General features: G+C 45.8%; 1 protein-coding gene across 21 annotated transcripts in view; it reads left to right on the top strand.

Annotated features, from left to right (window-relative positions):
* The first annotated feature begins 74 nt into the window (after positions 1-74).
* The window catches only part of GRAMD2A (GRAM domain containing 2A), a 34654-nt gene continuing 18687 nt past the window's right edge, over positions 75-16041 (top strand). For 2 of the 21 annotated variants that reach the window (XM_082735764.1, XM_082735763.1), the window contains exon 1: positions 108-212. In XM_082735764.1, the coding sequence (XP_082591890.1) occupies positions 172-212 (41 nt within the window). In that variant the 5' untranslated portion in view covers positions 108-171. Of the gene's footprint in view, positions 213-10270; positions 11081-15705; positions 15806-16041 lie in introns of those variants that run through there. The other 19 variants (XM_082735758.1, XM_082735762.1, XM_082735760.1 and 16 more) reach the window with 19 other exon arrangements.

The raw sequence follows: 16041 nt of genomic DNA, 5'->3' as shown, positions 1-16041 counted from the left end.
AGGACAGAGAAGCGGAGGAGGAACAACCAGTGGGCGGGGCCCGTCCCGTGAGCGCAGCCAGTGGGCGGGGCCTATCCCGCGCGAGCAGCCAATGGGCGGGCTGGGGCGGAGGCGGGCCGACGGGCGCCGGGTCTGGCCGCGCGGTCCCCGACTCTTGCTGGAGGGGCCGCGATGACCGCTCTGAGCCGGGGCGAGGCCTCCGAGGCGGGCAGGTAAGGCGCTGAGGCCCGCGGGCTGGGCTCGGCGGCGGGGCGGCGGGTGGGGGATATCGGAGGCTGCGACGAGAGGACGCTGCCCGGCGGGACGAGGCGGCCTCGGGGCGCCCTACGCCTGGGCACATTCTGGCCGCGGGGCAGGCATTTCCCGGCCGGCGGAGTTTGGGCTCGGCTCCAGAGCCGCGCAGCGCGGGCCCGGGCTCCTCCGGGGGCTGCGAGGTGTTGGCGAGGGGGCAGATGGCCCCGCTGTAGGCGCTGGGGGATGAGAGAAGTCCGGGCAGCATCAGGATGGGCACCCTCCGTGGGACGCCTCTTACCGCGTCTCCGCCACCGTCGCTATTCATTCATCCTGTACTCATTCATTCATTCACCCACTCATCCATGCCCCAGCCAAACCGATTCCCTCGTCCTGACTGCCCTCACCCAAAGTCTGGCGCTTCCCTGCTGGCCCTCGGAGGGGTTAGACCCTCTCTTTTCTCCCAGCCGGTCTGCAATTGTAGTGGCCCGCGGCGGCCCAGGAGGCAGCGTGGAGCTGTCCCGGCACGACGCAGCCGCGCCCGTGCTCCAGGCCGGTCCTGATTGGGCGGGCTGGGGCCGGTCTCTCAGCCTGGAGATCTGATCCAAAGTCTCTTTGGGAGGAAGGAAAGTTCCTGCGGCTGAGAAAGGGGCAAGGAGGTTGGGCAGGCTGGACGTGGCGTTTCACGTGACAGCAGGAACTGGGTCCTCTGCACCTTGAGGTCTTGGGTGCTGCTGGCTGGATTATTTAGGGAAGACAGAGACAGTTAATGAAGCTGTAACAAGTTCCTACGCTTGCCCAGGTCCCAAGCCCCACAGTGTGAGCTCTGGAGGTTGGCCTGGCTCCCCTGGCTAGCACTGGGGAAGGTAGGGTGAATGTGTGAGTCTTGTGCCCGCTCTACACAGGTTCATGGAACTGGCTGAATCCTCAGGGGCTCCCTCTGCCCTGTTTTCAGAGGCTGGTGGGTCTCTACCCAGCCTCATTTGCCCTTACTTGGTTTGTCTCCCCACTCCTCATGGTTGTTTAAGGGTGCCCCATCCTTGCGGCTGTCAGGATCTTAGGGAATAAGAGAGGGCCCTGACAATCTGTGATGTCTTTGCCCCATGTACACCTCTAGCTGGCTCTAAGGTCCAGCTCCTTTAAAAGATTTATAGGGTTGCAGGGAGAGTTGGCGTAGAGAGGGTGTCCCTCCCGTTCTGCAGTGAGAGGGTCAGTATGCCCTCTGCCCAGTCCTCTGATTATGTTGGCTAGAGTCCAGCCCATGCTGACAGACATGGTTTGACCACGTAAGCAGTGAGCATCTCTGGGGCAAACGGACAGGACTAGAGGGCAAAGCTGATAGAGACTGCCACCAAGCCTCCTCCAGAGTTTGGGCTGGGACCAAGATGAAGTTCTTCCTGACTTGCCTAAGTGAGAAATTTGGGAATTAGCCTAGAGGGGACAGCCTGGGCCAATCTGTGCCTTGATGTTCCAGGTTGCTTTCAAATTTCTGAACTTAGGTGAGTCCTCCCTCAAGAGCCTTAATGCAGACCAGAAAGACCTGTGTGCCAGTTCTCCCACCTACGATGACCCCTTGAGGTTGGGGTCAGCAGGACTCAGGATGGGTTTATGCCAGCCAGCCTCCCTGAAGCTCTTCCAAGTGCCTGCTTGGGGGGGCTCTGCCCAGTCCTTAATCTGGTGAAGCTGTGGCTTTGCTGGGTCCCCCACACCCCAGCAATGCCACATACTGTATTTATCGGAACAGCATGAAGAGCCTTGCTCTGGGAATCGGAAGTGAGTTCTAAGGCTCACGCTGTTCTTATTTTGCTAAGACTTGGGGAAAGCCAGGTCCCCTTTCTGGGTCTGCTTTGCCATCATCATAAGGTAAGGAAATTGGATTTTGGGCTCCCAAGGGTGTTCTCTATGATGACATTAAGTGATTCTGTTATTTGCCTCAATTTCCCCTCAATTTCTGATGGTATTTTATTTCTTCATATAATTTCTTCTTTGCTATGACTCCCTACAGAAAGTCCATGAAATCAAGGGGTGCCTGACTGGCTCAGTTGGTGGAGCAACATGACCTTTGATCTCATGGTCATGAGTTCAAGCCCCACAGTGGGCATAGAACTCACTTAATACACACACACACACACACACACACACAATGGAAAACCAAACAGCATTCCACTTGGTCCAGTGTCCAGTGTCTGAGTTTGGACACCAGGAAATAATTTGCTTTTCTCCTTTCCTGAAAAGTGAACATAGGCCCCTACATTTCTGCCACTGCCTCTGGTGCCAAGGTTAAGTTTGGCATGAAGTCGGTTTAGGCCACTGTGCTGCTATTCACTCAGGCTGCAGGGCATCAGTCTCACTCTCCGTCATCACCAACCTTTGCAGCTTTGATGAAACCCCAGGTGTTTACTCATGTAGGAAAGGAAGGAGGAAGGGATAGCAGGGACCCCTGGGAATGGAGCTTTCTATGTGATGAGAAGTAACTGCCCCCCATCCCCCACCCCAAGGAGTACCTGTGTGCTATAGAATAGATTCCAGAAGGAAGGGTTTTTTTTTTTTTTCCCAGGAATGTAAACCTCTCTAGGGTAAGCTATTTCCACCCTTCTCCCTGCCACAGCTACACATTTTTACTGGCTTAGAAATGCTTGGTCCTGGGGCACCTAGGTGGCTCAGATGGTTGAACGTCTGCCTCCAGCTCAGGTCACGATCTCCAGGTCCTGGGATCCAGCCCCACATCCGGCTCCCTGCTCAGTGGGGAGCCTGCTTCTCCCTCTCCTTCTGCCTCTCCCCTCTCTTGTGCTCTGTCTGTCTCTCTCTCTTTCAATGAATAAATAAAATCTTTAAAAAAGAAAGAAATGCTTGGTCCTAGTTTAGGATAGGAGTTTTAATAACCCGTGGAGACTGAACCATTCTTTGAGTCCTAGTCATAACCACATGTTTCCTCAGCTGATGTTTAATATCTCTTAGAAAATCACAAGGTGAGTTTTTTAAACAGACGGGTTTCTGGCTGCCACTATTTCTTTCTTTTTTTACTTAAAACTTATCTCTATACCCAAAGTGGGGCCTGAACTTACAACCCTGAGATCAAGAGACACATGCTCTTCTGACTGAGCCTGCCAGGTGCCCGTCCGCGAAGCATCTGACTCTGGGTTTGGGCTCAGGTCATGACCTCAGGGTCCTGGGATGGAGCCCCGTGTCACACTCAGTGCGGGGTCTGCTCAAGTCTCTCCCTCTCCCCAACCCCTCTCTCTCTCAAATAAACAAATAAATCTTTAAAAAAGAAAAAAAAAACAATTAGCTTAAATCAAACACAAATTTTGTTTCCTCCTAGCAGGTTGATGTGGCGCAGTAATGGTATATTAAATAATTGCCAAAATCCAACCGGCATTTCATTTCTTTGTCATCCCTCTTGTTCTCTGACTTAGGGTCGGAGCAGCCTGGGTGGTATGCCTCAGCAAACCACCGTGACCAGTCCTAAGGATTTTCTCTCTCTCTTCTGTGGAAAAAAATTTAAATGTTTCTAATAGGTGTCAAAATTTACTGGATTACTCAAAACCTACCCATACCAACCCAGGCCACACAAATTGCGATTTAAAAATAATTTTTGAATTTTGAAGGACTGTCCAGAAATGTTATTTTAAAACAACCCAGCAATAGGGGCGCCTGGGTGGCTGTGTTGGTGAAGCGTCCAACTCCTGGTTTCCACTCAGGTCATGATCTCAGGGACTTGGGATCAAGTCCCATGTCGGGCTCCCTGCTCGTGGGAGTCTGCTTTTCCTCTCTCTCTCTCCCTCTGCCCCTCCCCCTGCCCATGCACGAGTTCTCACTTGCTCTCTCTAGAATAAATAAATAAATGGTTTTTTAAAAAAAGATTTTATTTATTTGACACAGAGAGAGAGCACAAGCAGGGGGAGTGGCAGGCACAGGGAGAGGGAAGCAGGCTCTCCACTGAGCAGAGAGCCCGATGTGGGACTCAATCCCAGGACCCAGGGATCACCACCTGGGCTAAAGGCAGACACTTAACTGACTGAACTACCCAGGTGCCCAATAAAGAAATCTTTTTTTTTTTTTTTAAGATTTTGTTTATTTATTTGACACAGAGAGAGAAACAGTGAGAGAAGGAACACAAGCAGGGGGAGTGGGAGAGGGGAAGCAGGCTCACCAGTGAGCAGGGGACCCAATGCAGGGCTCGACCCCAGGACACCAGGATCATGACCTGAGCCAAAGGTAGATGCTTAACAACTGAGCCACCCAGGCGCTCCACAAATCTTTTTTTTTTTTTTTTTTTAAACAACCCAGCGACATTACCTCAGAATTGATATTCATACTGGGCTTCCTTGACTACGAAACAAGTTGAAAAATGCTTATATTTTTCATCATTAAATCCTTTTATTGTAGAAAAATTCAAACATATATAAAGAGAGAGAATAGTATAATAAGCAGGATGTGCCCATCACCCAGGTTCAAAAATTACCAAGCTATGGGCCAACCTTGTTTCATATGTACCTTCCTCCTCTCTCACTCCTGGATTATTTTGAAGCAAATCTAAGATATTATTATTATTTTTTTTTAAGATTTTATTTATTTATTTGACAGACAGAGATCACAAGTAGACAGAGAGGCAGTCAGAGAGAGAGGAGGAAGCAGGCTCCCTGCTGAGCAGAGAGCCCAATGCGGGACTCGATCCCAGGACCCTGAGATCATGACCTGAGCCGGAGGCAGAGGCCTAACCCACTGAGCCACCCAGGTGCCCCCAAATCTAAGATATTATATTATCCACAACTATTTCAATGTGTATCTATAAAAGATAAAGCCTTTATTTTTTTAAAGATTTTATTTATTTACTTCAAAGAGACCAATAGAGGGAGAGAGAACACAGAGGAAGAGGGAGAGGGAGAAGCTTCCTGTTCAGGGAGCCCAATGTGGGGCCTGGGATCATGACCTGAGCCAAAGGCAGACACTTAACAACCGAGCCACCCAGGTGCCCCAAAGATAAAGCCTTTAAAAAGCATAACTACAGGGGCACCTGGGTGGCTCAGTGGGTTAAAGCCTCTGCCTTCGGCTCAGGTCATGATCCCAGGGTCCTGGGATCGAGCCCCGCATCGGGCTCTCTGCTCAGCGGGGAATCTGCTTCCTCCTCTCTCTCTCTGCCTGCCTCTCTGCCTACATGTGATCTCTGTCTGTCAAATAAATAAATAAAAATCTTAAAAAATAAATGAAAAAAAAAGCATAACTACAATACTGTTATCACACCTAAAAAAAAATAACAATAGCTCCTTAAAATCATCAACAAGTTAGCATTTAAATTTCTCCCATTGTCTCATAAACGTCTTTGTACCATTTGTTTAGTTTAGTAAGGATCTGAATGAGGTTTAAGCAACCGGTTAACATACTGAATCTCTATATCTATGTCTCTATAATCTTTCGTAATCTATAGGTTCCCCTTTCATCTCTTCTTCTTTTTTTTTTTTTTCCTTGCAATTTTTAACTAATCTCTATACCCAGCATGGAGCTTGACCCTTGGAACTAACCCTAACCCTAACCCTAACCCTGAGATCAGGAGTTGCATGCTCTCCTGACCAAGCCACCCAAGCGCCCCTAGCTTGAATCTTTCTATAAAGAATGTTCTTTCTTCATCTCTTTGGTCACTGAGGTATAGCACCATCAGTGGAGATCTAGTTTTATCAAGGAAGGAACAGGATGACAAAGATTTGTCCCTTGGTGAAGGATCACTAGTTACAACGAGGTCCATTTAGGTGTTGGAAAGAACATTCTAACAGAACTTTCTGCATGACACACCTGAAGGATGATACTCACATGTAGGCACACATTTTTAAATTTCTTGTGCCTGATTGCAACTTTACCTTCCCCCCTCCACCCACCACCCACTGGACTATTTATTTCCTTATACCAAGCTGCTTGATGTAGATAACACTGAATGAGATTTATTCCTTCCTTCTTTTCTTTTTTTTTTTCTCTTCTCCTCTCCCTTCCTTCCTTCCTTCCTTCCTTTCTTTCTTTCTTTCTTTCTTTCTTTCTTTCTTTCTTTCTTTCTTTCTTTCTTTCACCAAGTTGCTTGATGTGGATAATGCTGAATAAGATTTATGCCTGCCTGCCTGCCTTCCGTCCCTTCCTTCCTTCCAAGATTTTATTTATTTGTCAGAAAGAGAGAAAGAGAACACAAGCAGGGAGACCAGGAGGCAGAGGAAGAAGCAGGCTCCCTGCTGAGCAAGGAGCCCCACAGGGCGCTTGATTCCTGGACCTTGGGATCATGACTTTAGCTGAAATCAGGTGCTTGACCGACTGAGCCACCCAGGAGTTTGTTTTTGTTTTTGTTTTTCTTGTAAGTCATTCCCAGATATGGATGAACTATGATAGAATAATTGGAAGAGGCTGAGCGACAGACCTGGGTTCAAGTCTCTTCTCCACTACTGAGATAATACTGACTCTGAGCCTCCCTCTCTCCATCCGCAAAACAGAGTCACATCCCGTTGGCTTCGAAGGTTGTCCAGCCAGCCGAGTAAGGGTCTGAGACACAGTAGGTGTTCACCAAAGTTAGTTTCCCTGCGGTGCTTCCAGCTTTGAGAATCTGAGACCAGACTTCTGATGAGCCAGACTCAGCCTTAAGAAATCTTGGTCTGTTTTCCTTTTGAAGGTGCAAAGTTTATTTTTCTGAAATAAACTTTATATTTTGAGGTAATTGTAGATTCACATGCAATATTATGACACAATACAAAGATCTCATGTACCTTCCACTCAGTTTCTCCCAGTGGTAACATCCTGCATAAGGAGAGCACCATGGTCTCTCAACCAGAAAGTTGATATTACTATAACCCGTTGACCTTCCTCAGATTCCACTGGCAAAGTTCATTTTTAAAATCAAGGTTTCTTTTTCTCTTGGATTCTAAGCCTCTTCATGTAAGAAGAATGAGGTTTTAGAAATTTGGAGTATCAGAAGTATCTATTAATATCGCTGTGCCCTTGAAACAAGTCTTTTTCTTGCTGTATCCTTTTCTTCCTTTTTATTCTTTCCACCAAATGAGAATAGTGTATTGTGATCATAAAATTCAGGCAGAGTATACAGAAAAGAAAATAAATAACACCTAAACCCCAACTCATGGAGAAAAATATTGTTGATATTTTGGTGACCATCCTTCCCACATACGTTTTATTTTGCATGCTTTTCTATATAATGCTTTTCCCAATGTTATGAATGTTATGTAATGCTATCCTTTCATGTTCCTATAGATTTAGTTTTGCTACGATAAATATCATTTTAATTGTTAAATAGCCTTTTATCCCTGAATAAACCACAATTTGTTCCTGCCCTATTGTTCTTTTTTTCTTCTAACTACAGTCCTGTGAACATGCTTATACATTTAAATTTGTGTCCAGTTATTTTCTAAGAATGAATTGTTAGGGGTGGAATTTATGGGTCTGATGGGTATCTACATATGAAATGTATCTGCCTATTGTCGCACTCCCCTGCCACACAGTAGTGGGTGAGACTGCCCATTGATCAGCATGTTGATCCACAGCAGGTATTATTAAACTTTAAAGCCTTTGATGTTTCAAAAGTATAAAAGAAGATATCATTTCTACCTTTTATTTTAAATATTAAAAACAATCTTGTTTTTTGCTGATTTTGAAAGTATTACATGCTTCTAATAAGTTTAAATAAAAGAGAAATTAAGAGAGTAGAAAATCGGGGACGCCTGGGTGGTTCAATGGGTTAAGCATCTGCCTTCAGCCCAGGTCATGGTCCCAGGGTCCTGGGATAAATCCCCGCACTGGACTCCCTGCTCAGCCTGGAGCCTGCTTCTCCCTGTTCCTCTCCCTCTCCCACTCCCCCTGCTTGTCTGCATGGGCGCTCTCACTCTCTCTGTCAGATAAATTAATAAAATCTTTTTTTAAAAGAGTAAAAAATCACCCTATAATTCTCAGATGAGATATAATCACTGTTTGATATATGCCTTTTGGTATAAAAGGTTAAATTTTATAAATGGATTCATTATCTTTTATGTACTAATCTGTACCTACTTTTCACTAAACAACACATTTTGGGTCTTTTTCTCTGTGAGCCCATGCAGCGATACCCCACTATTTTAGTCAACTGCATAGGAATATATGATATTGATAGAATATTATTTAGGTATTTCCACTTTTTCATCATACTTGTCAAACATACAAATATAAATTTATGCCTACTTATCCATTTATTTCTTTATGCCAAATTCTGTGAGATGGAGTTCTTGGATCAAAGGATCTGTAGATTTGTAACACATCCTTGGTGGTACTGAGCACTCTAAATTTGTAAATGTTTGCCAATAATATAGTTATGAAAACTATTTCTTCTTTTATAACTTGCCTGTTCAGTATTCTTTGCTCACTTTATTTTATTTTTATTTTATATATATTTATTTTCAAAAATATTTTATTTATTTATTTGAGACAGAGAGACAGAGGGAACAAGAGCACAGGGAGAGACAGAGGGAGAGGGAGAAGCAGGCTCCCTGTTGAGCTGGGAGTCTGACATGGGGCTCCATCCCATGACCCTGGGATCATCACCCAAGCTGGAGGCAGACCCTCAAACATCTGAGACACGCAGGCGCCCCTTTGGTCATATTTCTATTAGATCATTTACTTCCTCTTACTGACTTGGATGAGCTCATTTTATGTTTAAGAATATCAATTCTTTGTTCAAATTTTGATGTACAAAGTTTTTATTTTTTATGCAATTATGTGTTTTATGTGTTCTGGCTTTTATATCTTGCTTAGGAAAATCTTTCCTGGGGTGCCTGTGTGTCTCAGTTGTTAAGTGTCTGCCTTCACCTCAGATCATGTCCCAAGGGTCCTGGGATCGAGCCCCTTGTCAGGCTCCCTGCTCAGTGGGAAGCCTGCTTCTCCCTCTCCCACTCCCCCTGCTTATGTTCCCTCTCTTGCTACCTCTGTCTATGTCAAATAAATATATGAAATCTTTTTTAAAAATCTTTCCTAATATTTTAATACTCTCCTCTATTTTGTTTTAGTTCTTCATTGATTTAGAAAATGTTTGGATGTTTACTCTCTTTGGAATTAATTATTGTGAATGGTGTGAACTACACAGGTGCCCCAATGCCATCTATTGGACAATCCGTTCTTCTCTTTCTTATTTGGACCACCTTCTTTATCATGTACTAAATTCCCAGAGAGCCATAGATCATGTTCTGGACTCCTTGTTAGTATCTGTTCATCTTTTCCTAAGCCAGTAAATACCATAGTATTTTGGTTTTTTAAAATTAAATTTTATTTTATTTAAATTCAGTTAATTAACATGTAGTACATTATTAGTTTCAGAAATAAGAGGTCAGTGATTCACCAGTTACATACAACACCCAGTGCTCATTACATCATGTGCCCTCCTTAATGCCCGTCACCCAGTTACCCCATCCCCCTACCCCCCTCCCCTCCAACAAACCTCAGTTTGTTTCCTATGAATACCATGGTATTTTGATTGCTCTAGCTTTGTAGTTTGTTCTGACATCTGGTAAGGCAAGCCCTTGCATTAAATTTGAGATAAATTCTCTCCTTTAAAACTTTGAATCTTCCCACTCAAGAACATTTATTCAAGTCTTCTTTTATGTCTTTTAAAAAAGGTTTGTGGTTTGTGGTTTTCTTCTCATGGACTTTCAACATTTTAAAAGTTTATTCTTAGGTATTTTATATGTGTTGTTTCCATGTGAATAGAATCATTTTACCAAATATTTCATATATATATATATATATATATATATATATATATATATATATATAACTTTTTTTTTTTTTTTACTGTGGGTCTACGGAGAAACTACTTTTATGACTTTTGTGCTGACCTTATAACCCCTAGAATAATAAACTCCATAAGAACTCAGTATGTGTCTACCCCCACCAAAGCTCTGCCTAGTCTACTGCCTAAATATAAGAATGTCTGGGCCACTTTCTTTTGTTTTTTTTTTTTTTTTTTTTTTTTTTTTTTTTTTTTTTAGTTAATTATGTATCCTCTAGATAGTTTATCATCTTTCAAATAAAATTTCTCTCTTCTGGGGGGAGCACCTGGCTATTGACTCGGTGGAGCATGCCACTCTTCTCTGGGTCCTGAGTTCAAGCTCCACTTTGGTTGTAGAACTTACTTGAAAAATAAATAAATAAATAAGAAAATTTCTCTCTTTTTAGTGTCTAAACCTTTTCTTTCTTTTTCTTGCTTTTGTGCAATGGCTAGAACGTCCAGAACATTGTTGAATAATGGGGGTGAGAACAGGCATTCCTAGGGGTTTCAGACAATCTGGAGTTCTCCCTGGAGGAAGAGGTCCCAGAACCCAGCCAGCCGCATGAGACTAGGTCATGGCTCAGGAATCTGAACCCTTCACTGCAGCACAGTCTGGGGGAGCCCCCTTGTCCAGAGCCTGCGGCAGGGCACGAGCCAGACCCTGCTTTCGGCGGTCTCAAATATGGGCCAGCTACCAGGTTGGGTGCTGGACACCGATCCCAAATGGGACCTCGGATGAGGGGGCGCTTGGATCCTTTTTTCGGAGAGGCCGGGAGGTGCAGCGGAGCTGCTGCACTCGCGGCAGCATCTCCCGTCCCGTTGGCTTCCCCTCTGTCCAGGCTTCAGGGCCCATCGGCCCATTCGGAGGTTGGGCTGGGCGGGTAGGCGGGATCCCTGGCACCGGGCCGCCGCCTCGGGGAGCTGGCGCTCCTTGTGGGGCTGGAATTCTGGGTGTGGCCGCCCTCTGGCGCCGGGTGACCCCGGGCTTCCCAGCCCCTGCCGAGGCAGGCGCCGAAAATGGACGGTGCCTCTCGGGCTGCAGCTCGCGCGCCAAGGGTGGAGGAGCGGCAGGTGAGGACGCCGTGGGGGTGGGGGTTTGGCCCCCGGCAGTGAGGCTGCCGGCGATGGCAGCGCCCTCCCGGCAAGGAACCCTCTCCCGTCCTCCGGCATCTCGGCATCTCTGCCGACTTTCACTGAGAGGAAGGCAGTGGGATCCTAGGTTGGTGTGAGCCGGCCCATGACTTGCGCTCATCGACATCCCCGCTTGTACTCAGAGACCTGCCCTCACGGCGGTCCCTGGGGTGCGGTCACCGGCCTGGGAGGGAGGAAGCAGGAGCAGGTCTTTAGCACCTGGGTCTGGCCTCATACGCCACCACCCCACCACCCCACTACCCCACTACCCCACTGAAGGGACCCATTATGTACTTGCTGCTGAAGCGACTGCCTTCAGTCTTCCTCCTACCTGCCTCGCAGCAAACCACTGATTCCCATTCCTCCTTTTGACACGCTCCCTCAGCTTCCATGACAACCCCTACCCCTAGTGTTCTTTCTACCTCTTGGCTCTCTCCCTCCTAGTCTCCTAGGGGGACTCTCTCCCCCACACAGTCTTTCAGTGTTGTGCTTCCTCGGGTCCCAGATTTCTCTCCACCCTCAACGCCTCCTTGAAATATAAACCACATACCATAAGATTCACCCTTTTACAGTGTACAATTCGGTGGCTTTAATGTATTCACCAAGTTGCACACCAATTCCAGAACAGTTTAATTCCAGAACAGTTTCATCACCCCAAAAAGAAACTCTACCCACATTAGTCACTTCCCATTTCCCCTTCCCCCAGCACCTTGGCAACCACTAATCTGCTTTCTGTCTCAGAGGATTTGCCAGTTCTCAACATTTCCTGTACAGGGAATCATAGGTTTGTGGTCTTTCGTAACTGGCTTCTTTCACTTAGCACAATGTTCTTTCATATTGTAGCTTGTATGAACGCTTCACTCCTTTTCAGGGCTCAGTAATATTCCATGGTGTGGATGTACCACAGTTTCTCTGTTCATCAGCTGATGGATATTTTGGGGGCTGTTGATGTTTCCATTTGGGGGGCTCGTTATCATAATGCTGTGAGCATTCTTGAAAAAGACTTTGTGTGGACATGTGTTCCGTTCTTTTGGGGTGCATACTGAGGAGGGCAGCTTTTGGGTCCTGAAGGAACTCTGTTTAACCATCTGACGAACCAGCAGACTTTTACAAAGCAGTCGTACCATTTCACATTCCCCCAGCAATGTGCAAGCATTCAATTTCTCTGCATCCTCACCAACACCTAATACTGATCATGGTCCCCCAGTGGGTGTGAAAGGATATCTAATTGTGGTTTTGATTTGCATTTCCTCAATGGCTAATGATGTTGAGCATCTTTTCATGTACTAATTGCTCATTTGACATTGCCTTTGGAAGAATGTTTATTCAAACATGTACCCATTTTTAGTAGGATTACTTGTCTTTATCATTCATTTGTAAGATTCATTTCTTCTTATGGGTGCCTGGGTGGACACTCTTGGTTTTGGCTCCAGTGCTGATCTCAGGGTCATGAGATTGAGTTGTGAGTTGGAGCCCTGGGTGGGATTTCACTCTCAGTGGGAAGCCTGCTTGGATTTCTCTCCCCCTCTCCTTATGCCCCTCTCCACACCTCCTGCAAGTATGCTCTCTTTCTCTCTCTTCAATAAATAAATACATCTTTTAAAAAAATTTTTTGTAAGATTTTATTTATTTATTTGTCAGAGAGAAAGAGAGCACAAGCAGGGGGAGCAGCAGGCAGAAGGAGAAGCAGGCTCCCTCCTGAGCAAGGAGCTCAATGGGGGACTTGATCCAGTACCCAGGGATCATGACCTGAGCCAAAGGCAGATGCTCCAATTGTGCCATTCAGGTGCCCCTAAATAAATCTTAAAAAAAAAAAAAAAAAAAGAGTTCTTTTAAAAAAAGTATTTTAATTGTGGTCAAGAAAAACACATAACATAAAGTTTATCATCTTAACTATTTCTAAGTGCATTTGCATCCTTTGGTAGTGTTAAACATATGCCTGTTGTTGTGCAATCCATCTCCAGAACTTTGTTATCTTGCAAAACTGAAGTACCCATTAAATACCTCTCCATCTCCTCCCTCCAGCCCCTGGCAACCACTTTCTGTTTCTTTGAATTTGATACTCTAGATATTTCGTATACGTGGAATGATACAGTATTTATCTTTTGGGACTGGCTTATTTCACTTGGTATAATATTTTCAAGGTTGTAGGAGTTCTTTATATATTTTGGATATTAGTCTCATATCAGATATATGATTTGAAAATATTTTCTCCCATTCTGTGGGTTGTCTTCACTTTCTTGGTGAACCTTGGAAAGGTTCACTTTCTTGGAAACCTTATCAATTTTGATAAGGCACGGTTTATCTTTTCTTTTGTTTCCTGTGCTTTCGGTATCATATCTTAAAAGACTGTTGCCTAATCAAAGGGCACAAAGATTTACACCTGTTGTCTTCTTCTTCTTTTTTAAGATTTTATTTATTTATTTGACAGACAGAGATCACAAGTAGGCAGAGAGTCAGGCAAAGAGAGAGAGGGGGAAGCAGGCTCCCTGCTGAGCAGAGAGCCCAATGTGGGGCTCGGTCCCAGGACCCTGAGATCACGATCTGAGCCACCCAGGTGCCCCCCCCCCCCGTTTTCTCCTAAAAGTTTTCTGACATTTTTGTGGTGGGAACATAAGCAGGAGGAGCAGGAGAGGGAGAAGCAGGCTTCCCGCTGATCTGGGAGCCCAATGCGGGGCTCAATCCCAGGACCCTGGGATCATGACCTGAGCTGAAGACAGATACCCAACTGTCTGAGCCACCCAGACGCCGTGAGCTTATTTTTATATATGGTGTGAGATGGGGCTCCAACTTAAAGCTTTTGCATGTGAATATCTAGTCCTAGCACCATTTATTGAAAAGACTAATCTTTCTCACAGTGAATTGGTTTTGGCACCCTTGTTGATAACTTTTCTTCTTTATGTATCCACTTTCCTAGCTCCTGTACTCATTCATGGGCCAGTAACTCAGAAATTTATCCCTTTGGCCTGGACCTTTCTTCTGAGCTCCTTACTCCTATATAGCTTGACATCTCTACTTAATAATTTCCCACACAACTTCAAGACTGAACTCGTGATTGTTTCCTTCAAATATGCTCTTTTTCCAATATATTTTCCCCTGTTTCATCTCAGTGAAACAGAGCAGTATCCTACTTGCTTAAGCCAGAAATCTAGTCATATTTGACATTTTCCACCTGATACTCCACATCCAACAGATCAACAAGTCATGTTGATTTTATGTGGATATATATCCTAAGCCCATCACTGGCCCTCCATCACTACTGCCACCAAGTGTGAGACATCATCTCTCCATTGGAATATAGTCTCCTAACTGATCTCTCTCCATGGAAAAATTTTAAACATATACAAAAAAGGAGAGAGTTGTAGGGTGGATATCCATCCATCCATCACCCATCTATAATAACCATCAACAGAAGATTGTCCCTATTTCATTGATACTTACTCTGCTCCCCCTTCCCCACTTCCTTTGGATGACTTTCAAGCAAATCAATGTGATCAGAGTTATCTCTTTAAGATACAAATTTAGGGGACGCCTGGGTGGCTCAGTTGGTTGGATGACTGCCTTCGGCTCAGGTCATGATCCCAGAGTTCTGGGATCGAGTCCCGCATTGCGCTCCCAGCTCCATAGGGAGTCTGCTTCTCCCTCTGACTTTCTCCTCGCTCATGCTCCCTCTCACTGTCTCTCTCTCAAATAAATAAATAAAATCTTTAAAAAAAAAGATACAAATTTAGTAGTGGATTTCCCTGTTTAAATCCCTTTATAGATTCCCCATAGCTTCTAAGAAAATGACAGAAACCCTTATCGGAGTGTACAAGGCCCTGCATGATCTAGCAGCCAACCCCTCCAGCCTCATTGCTCCCCACTTCACCACTTCCACCCTCCAGACAAAGGCTCTGTTTATGTTCCTCATACATGCCACACACTCCGGCCTCAGGGCCTTTGCACATCCATCATAAACCCTCTACAAGAACCCCTCTCTAACTCTCTGCAAATACCCTCCCCCATCTGATTAACATCCACAGGCTATCAGCTCAAAATGCCACTGCTTCTTAGGGAAAACCTCCCTGCTTTCCACAGCTGAGTCAGGACTCCCTGACAGAGGTCCAACTAGGACGCTGGGCTCTTCTTTCATAGCATAGCTGACACAGTTATAATTATGTATTGATTTATATAAATATTTGTTTCATGTCTGCCTCTCCCACCAGGCGTTTTGGGGATAGTAGTTTGCCTTATCCTTCTTAGTATACACAGCACTTACACAGAGCTGAGCAAACAGCAGACATTCAATTGGTGTTTGTAGGAGGGAGGCAGAGAGGCTGGCAGCCCTTTGAGGACTGTGGTCCTGCCAGCCTCTCCTGGGATAGGGGTTCTCCTGACCACAGGAGGGTCAGTGGCCATTTGTAGTTCACCCAGTTCCTAGCTCTGCTTTGTTTTTCCCTCACACAGCCTTTGCTTTCCTTCCTGGGCTGAGGCTTTCTCACCCCTTTGCAGAGAGTAAGTGAGGCCCAGAGAGAAGTGACTTCTCCAAGCCCCTCTGCAGTAAGGCCTGCCTCTGTGTCTCCCAGCCACCACATCCAGGCTCTTTCAGGACCCCAAGACACCTTCCAACCTGCCCTGTGCCCTGAGAAGATCCCGGAGGGTCCACAAAGCTGGAGTGATTCTGAGGTGGGTGTCAGGGGCTAGTTGGAATCAGGGTGCATTGAATGGTGTCCACGGATGGACAGAGCAGGCTTGTCCCGAGAGTAGCCACACCTCCTGGCAGCCTTGACTGGGGATGGGGAGGCATCTGAGCACCGGGCTTGGCCTCTGGGCCCTCCCTCAGCAGGCTCAGCAGAGGGCAGCCCCCAGGAGCACAGGAGTGCTCTGTTTTTTAATGAATGCAAGTCTGTTTTTCGACCTGA

Source organism: Mustela nivalis (assembly GCF_964662115.1).
Source record: "Mustela nivalis genome assembly, chromosome: 6".
In the NCBI taxonomy this organism is placed as follows: Eukaryota; Metazoa; Chordata; class Mammalia; order Carnivora; family Mustelidae; genus Mustela; species Mustela nivalis.
This window is presented reverse-complemented; position numbering and strand designations above follow the sequence as displayed.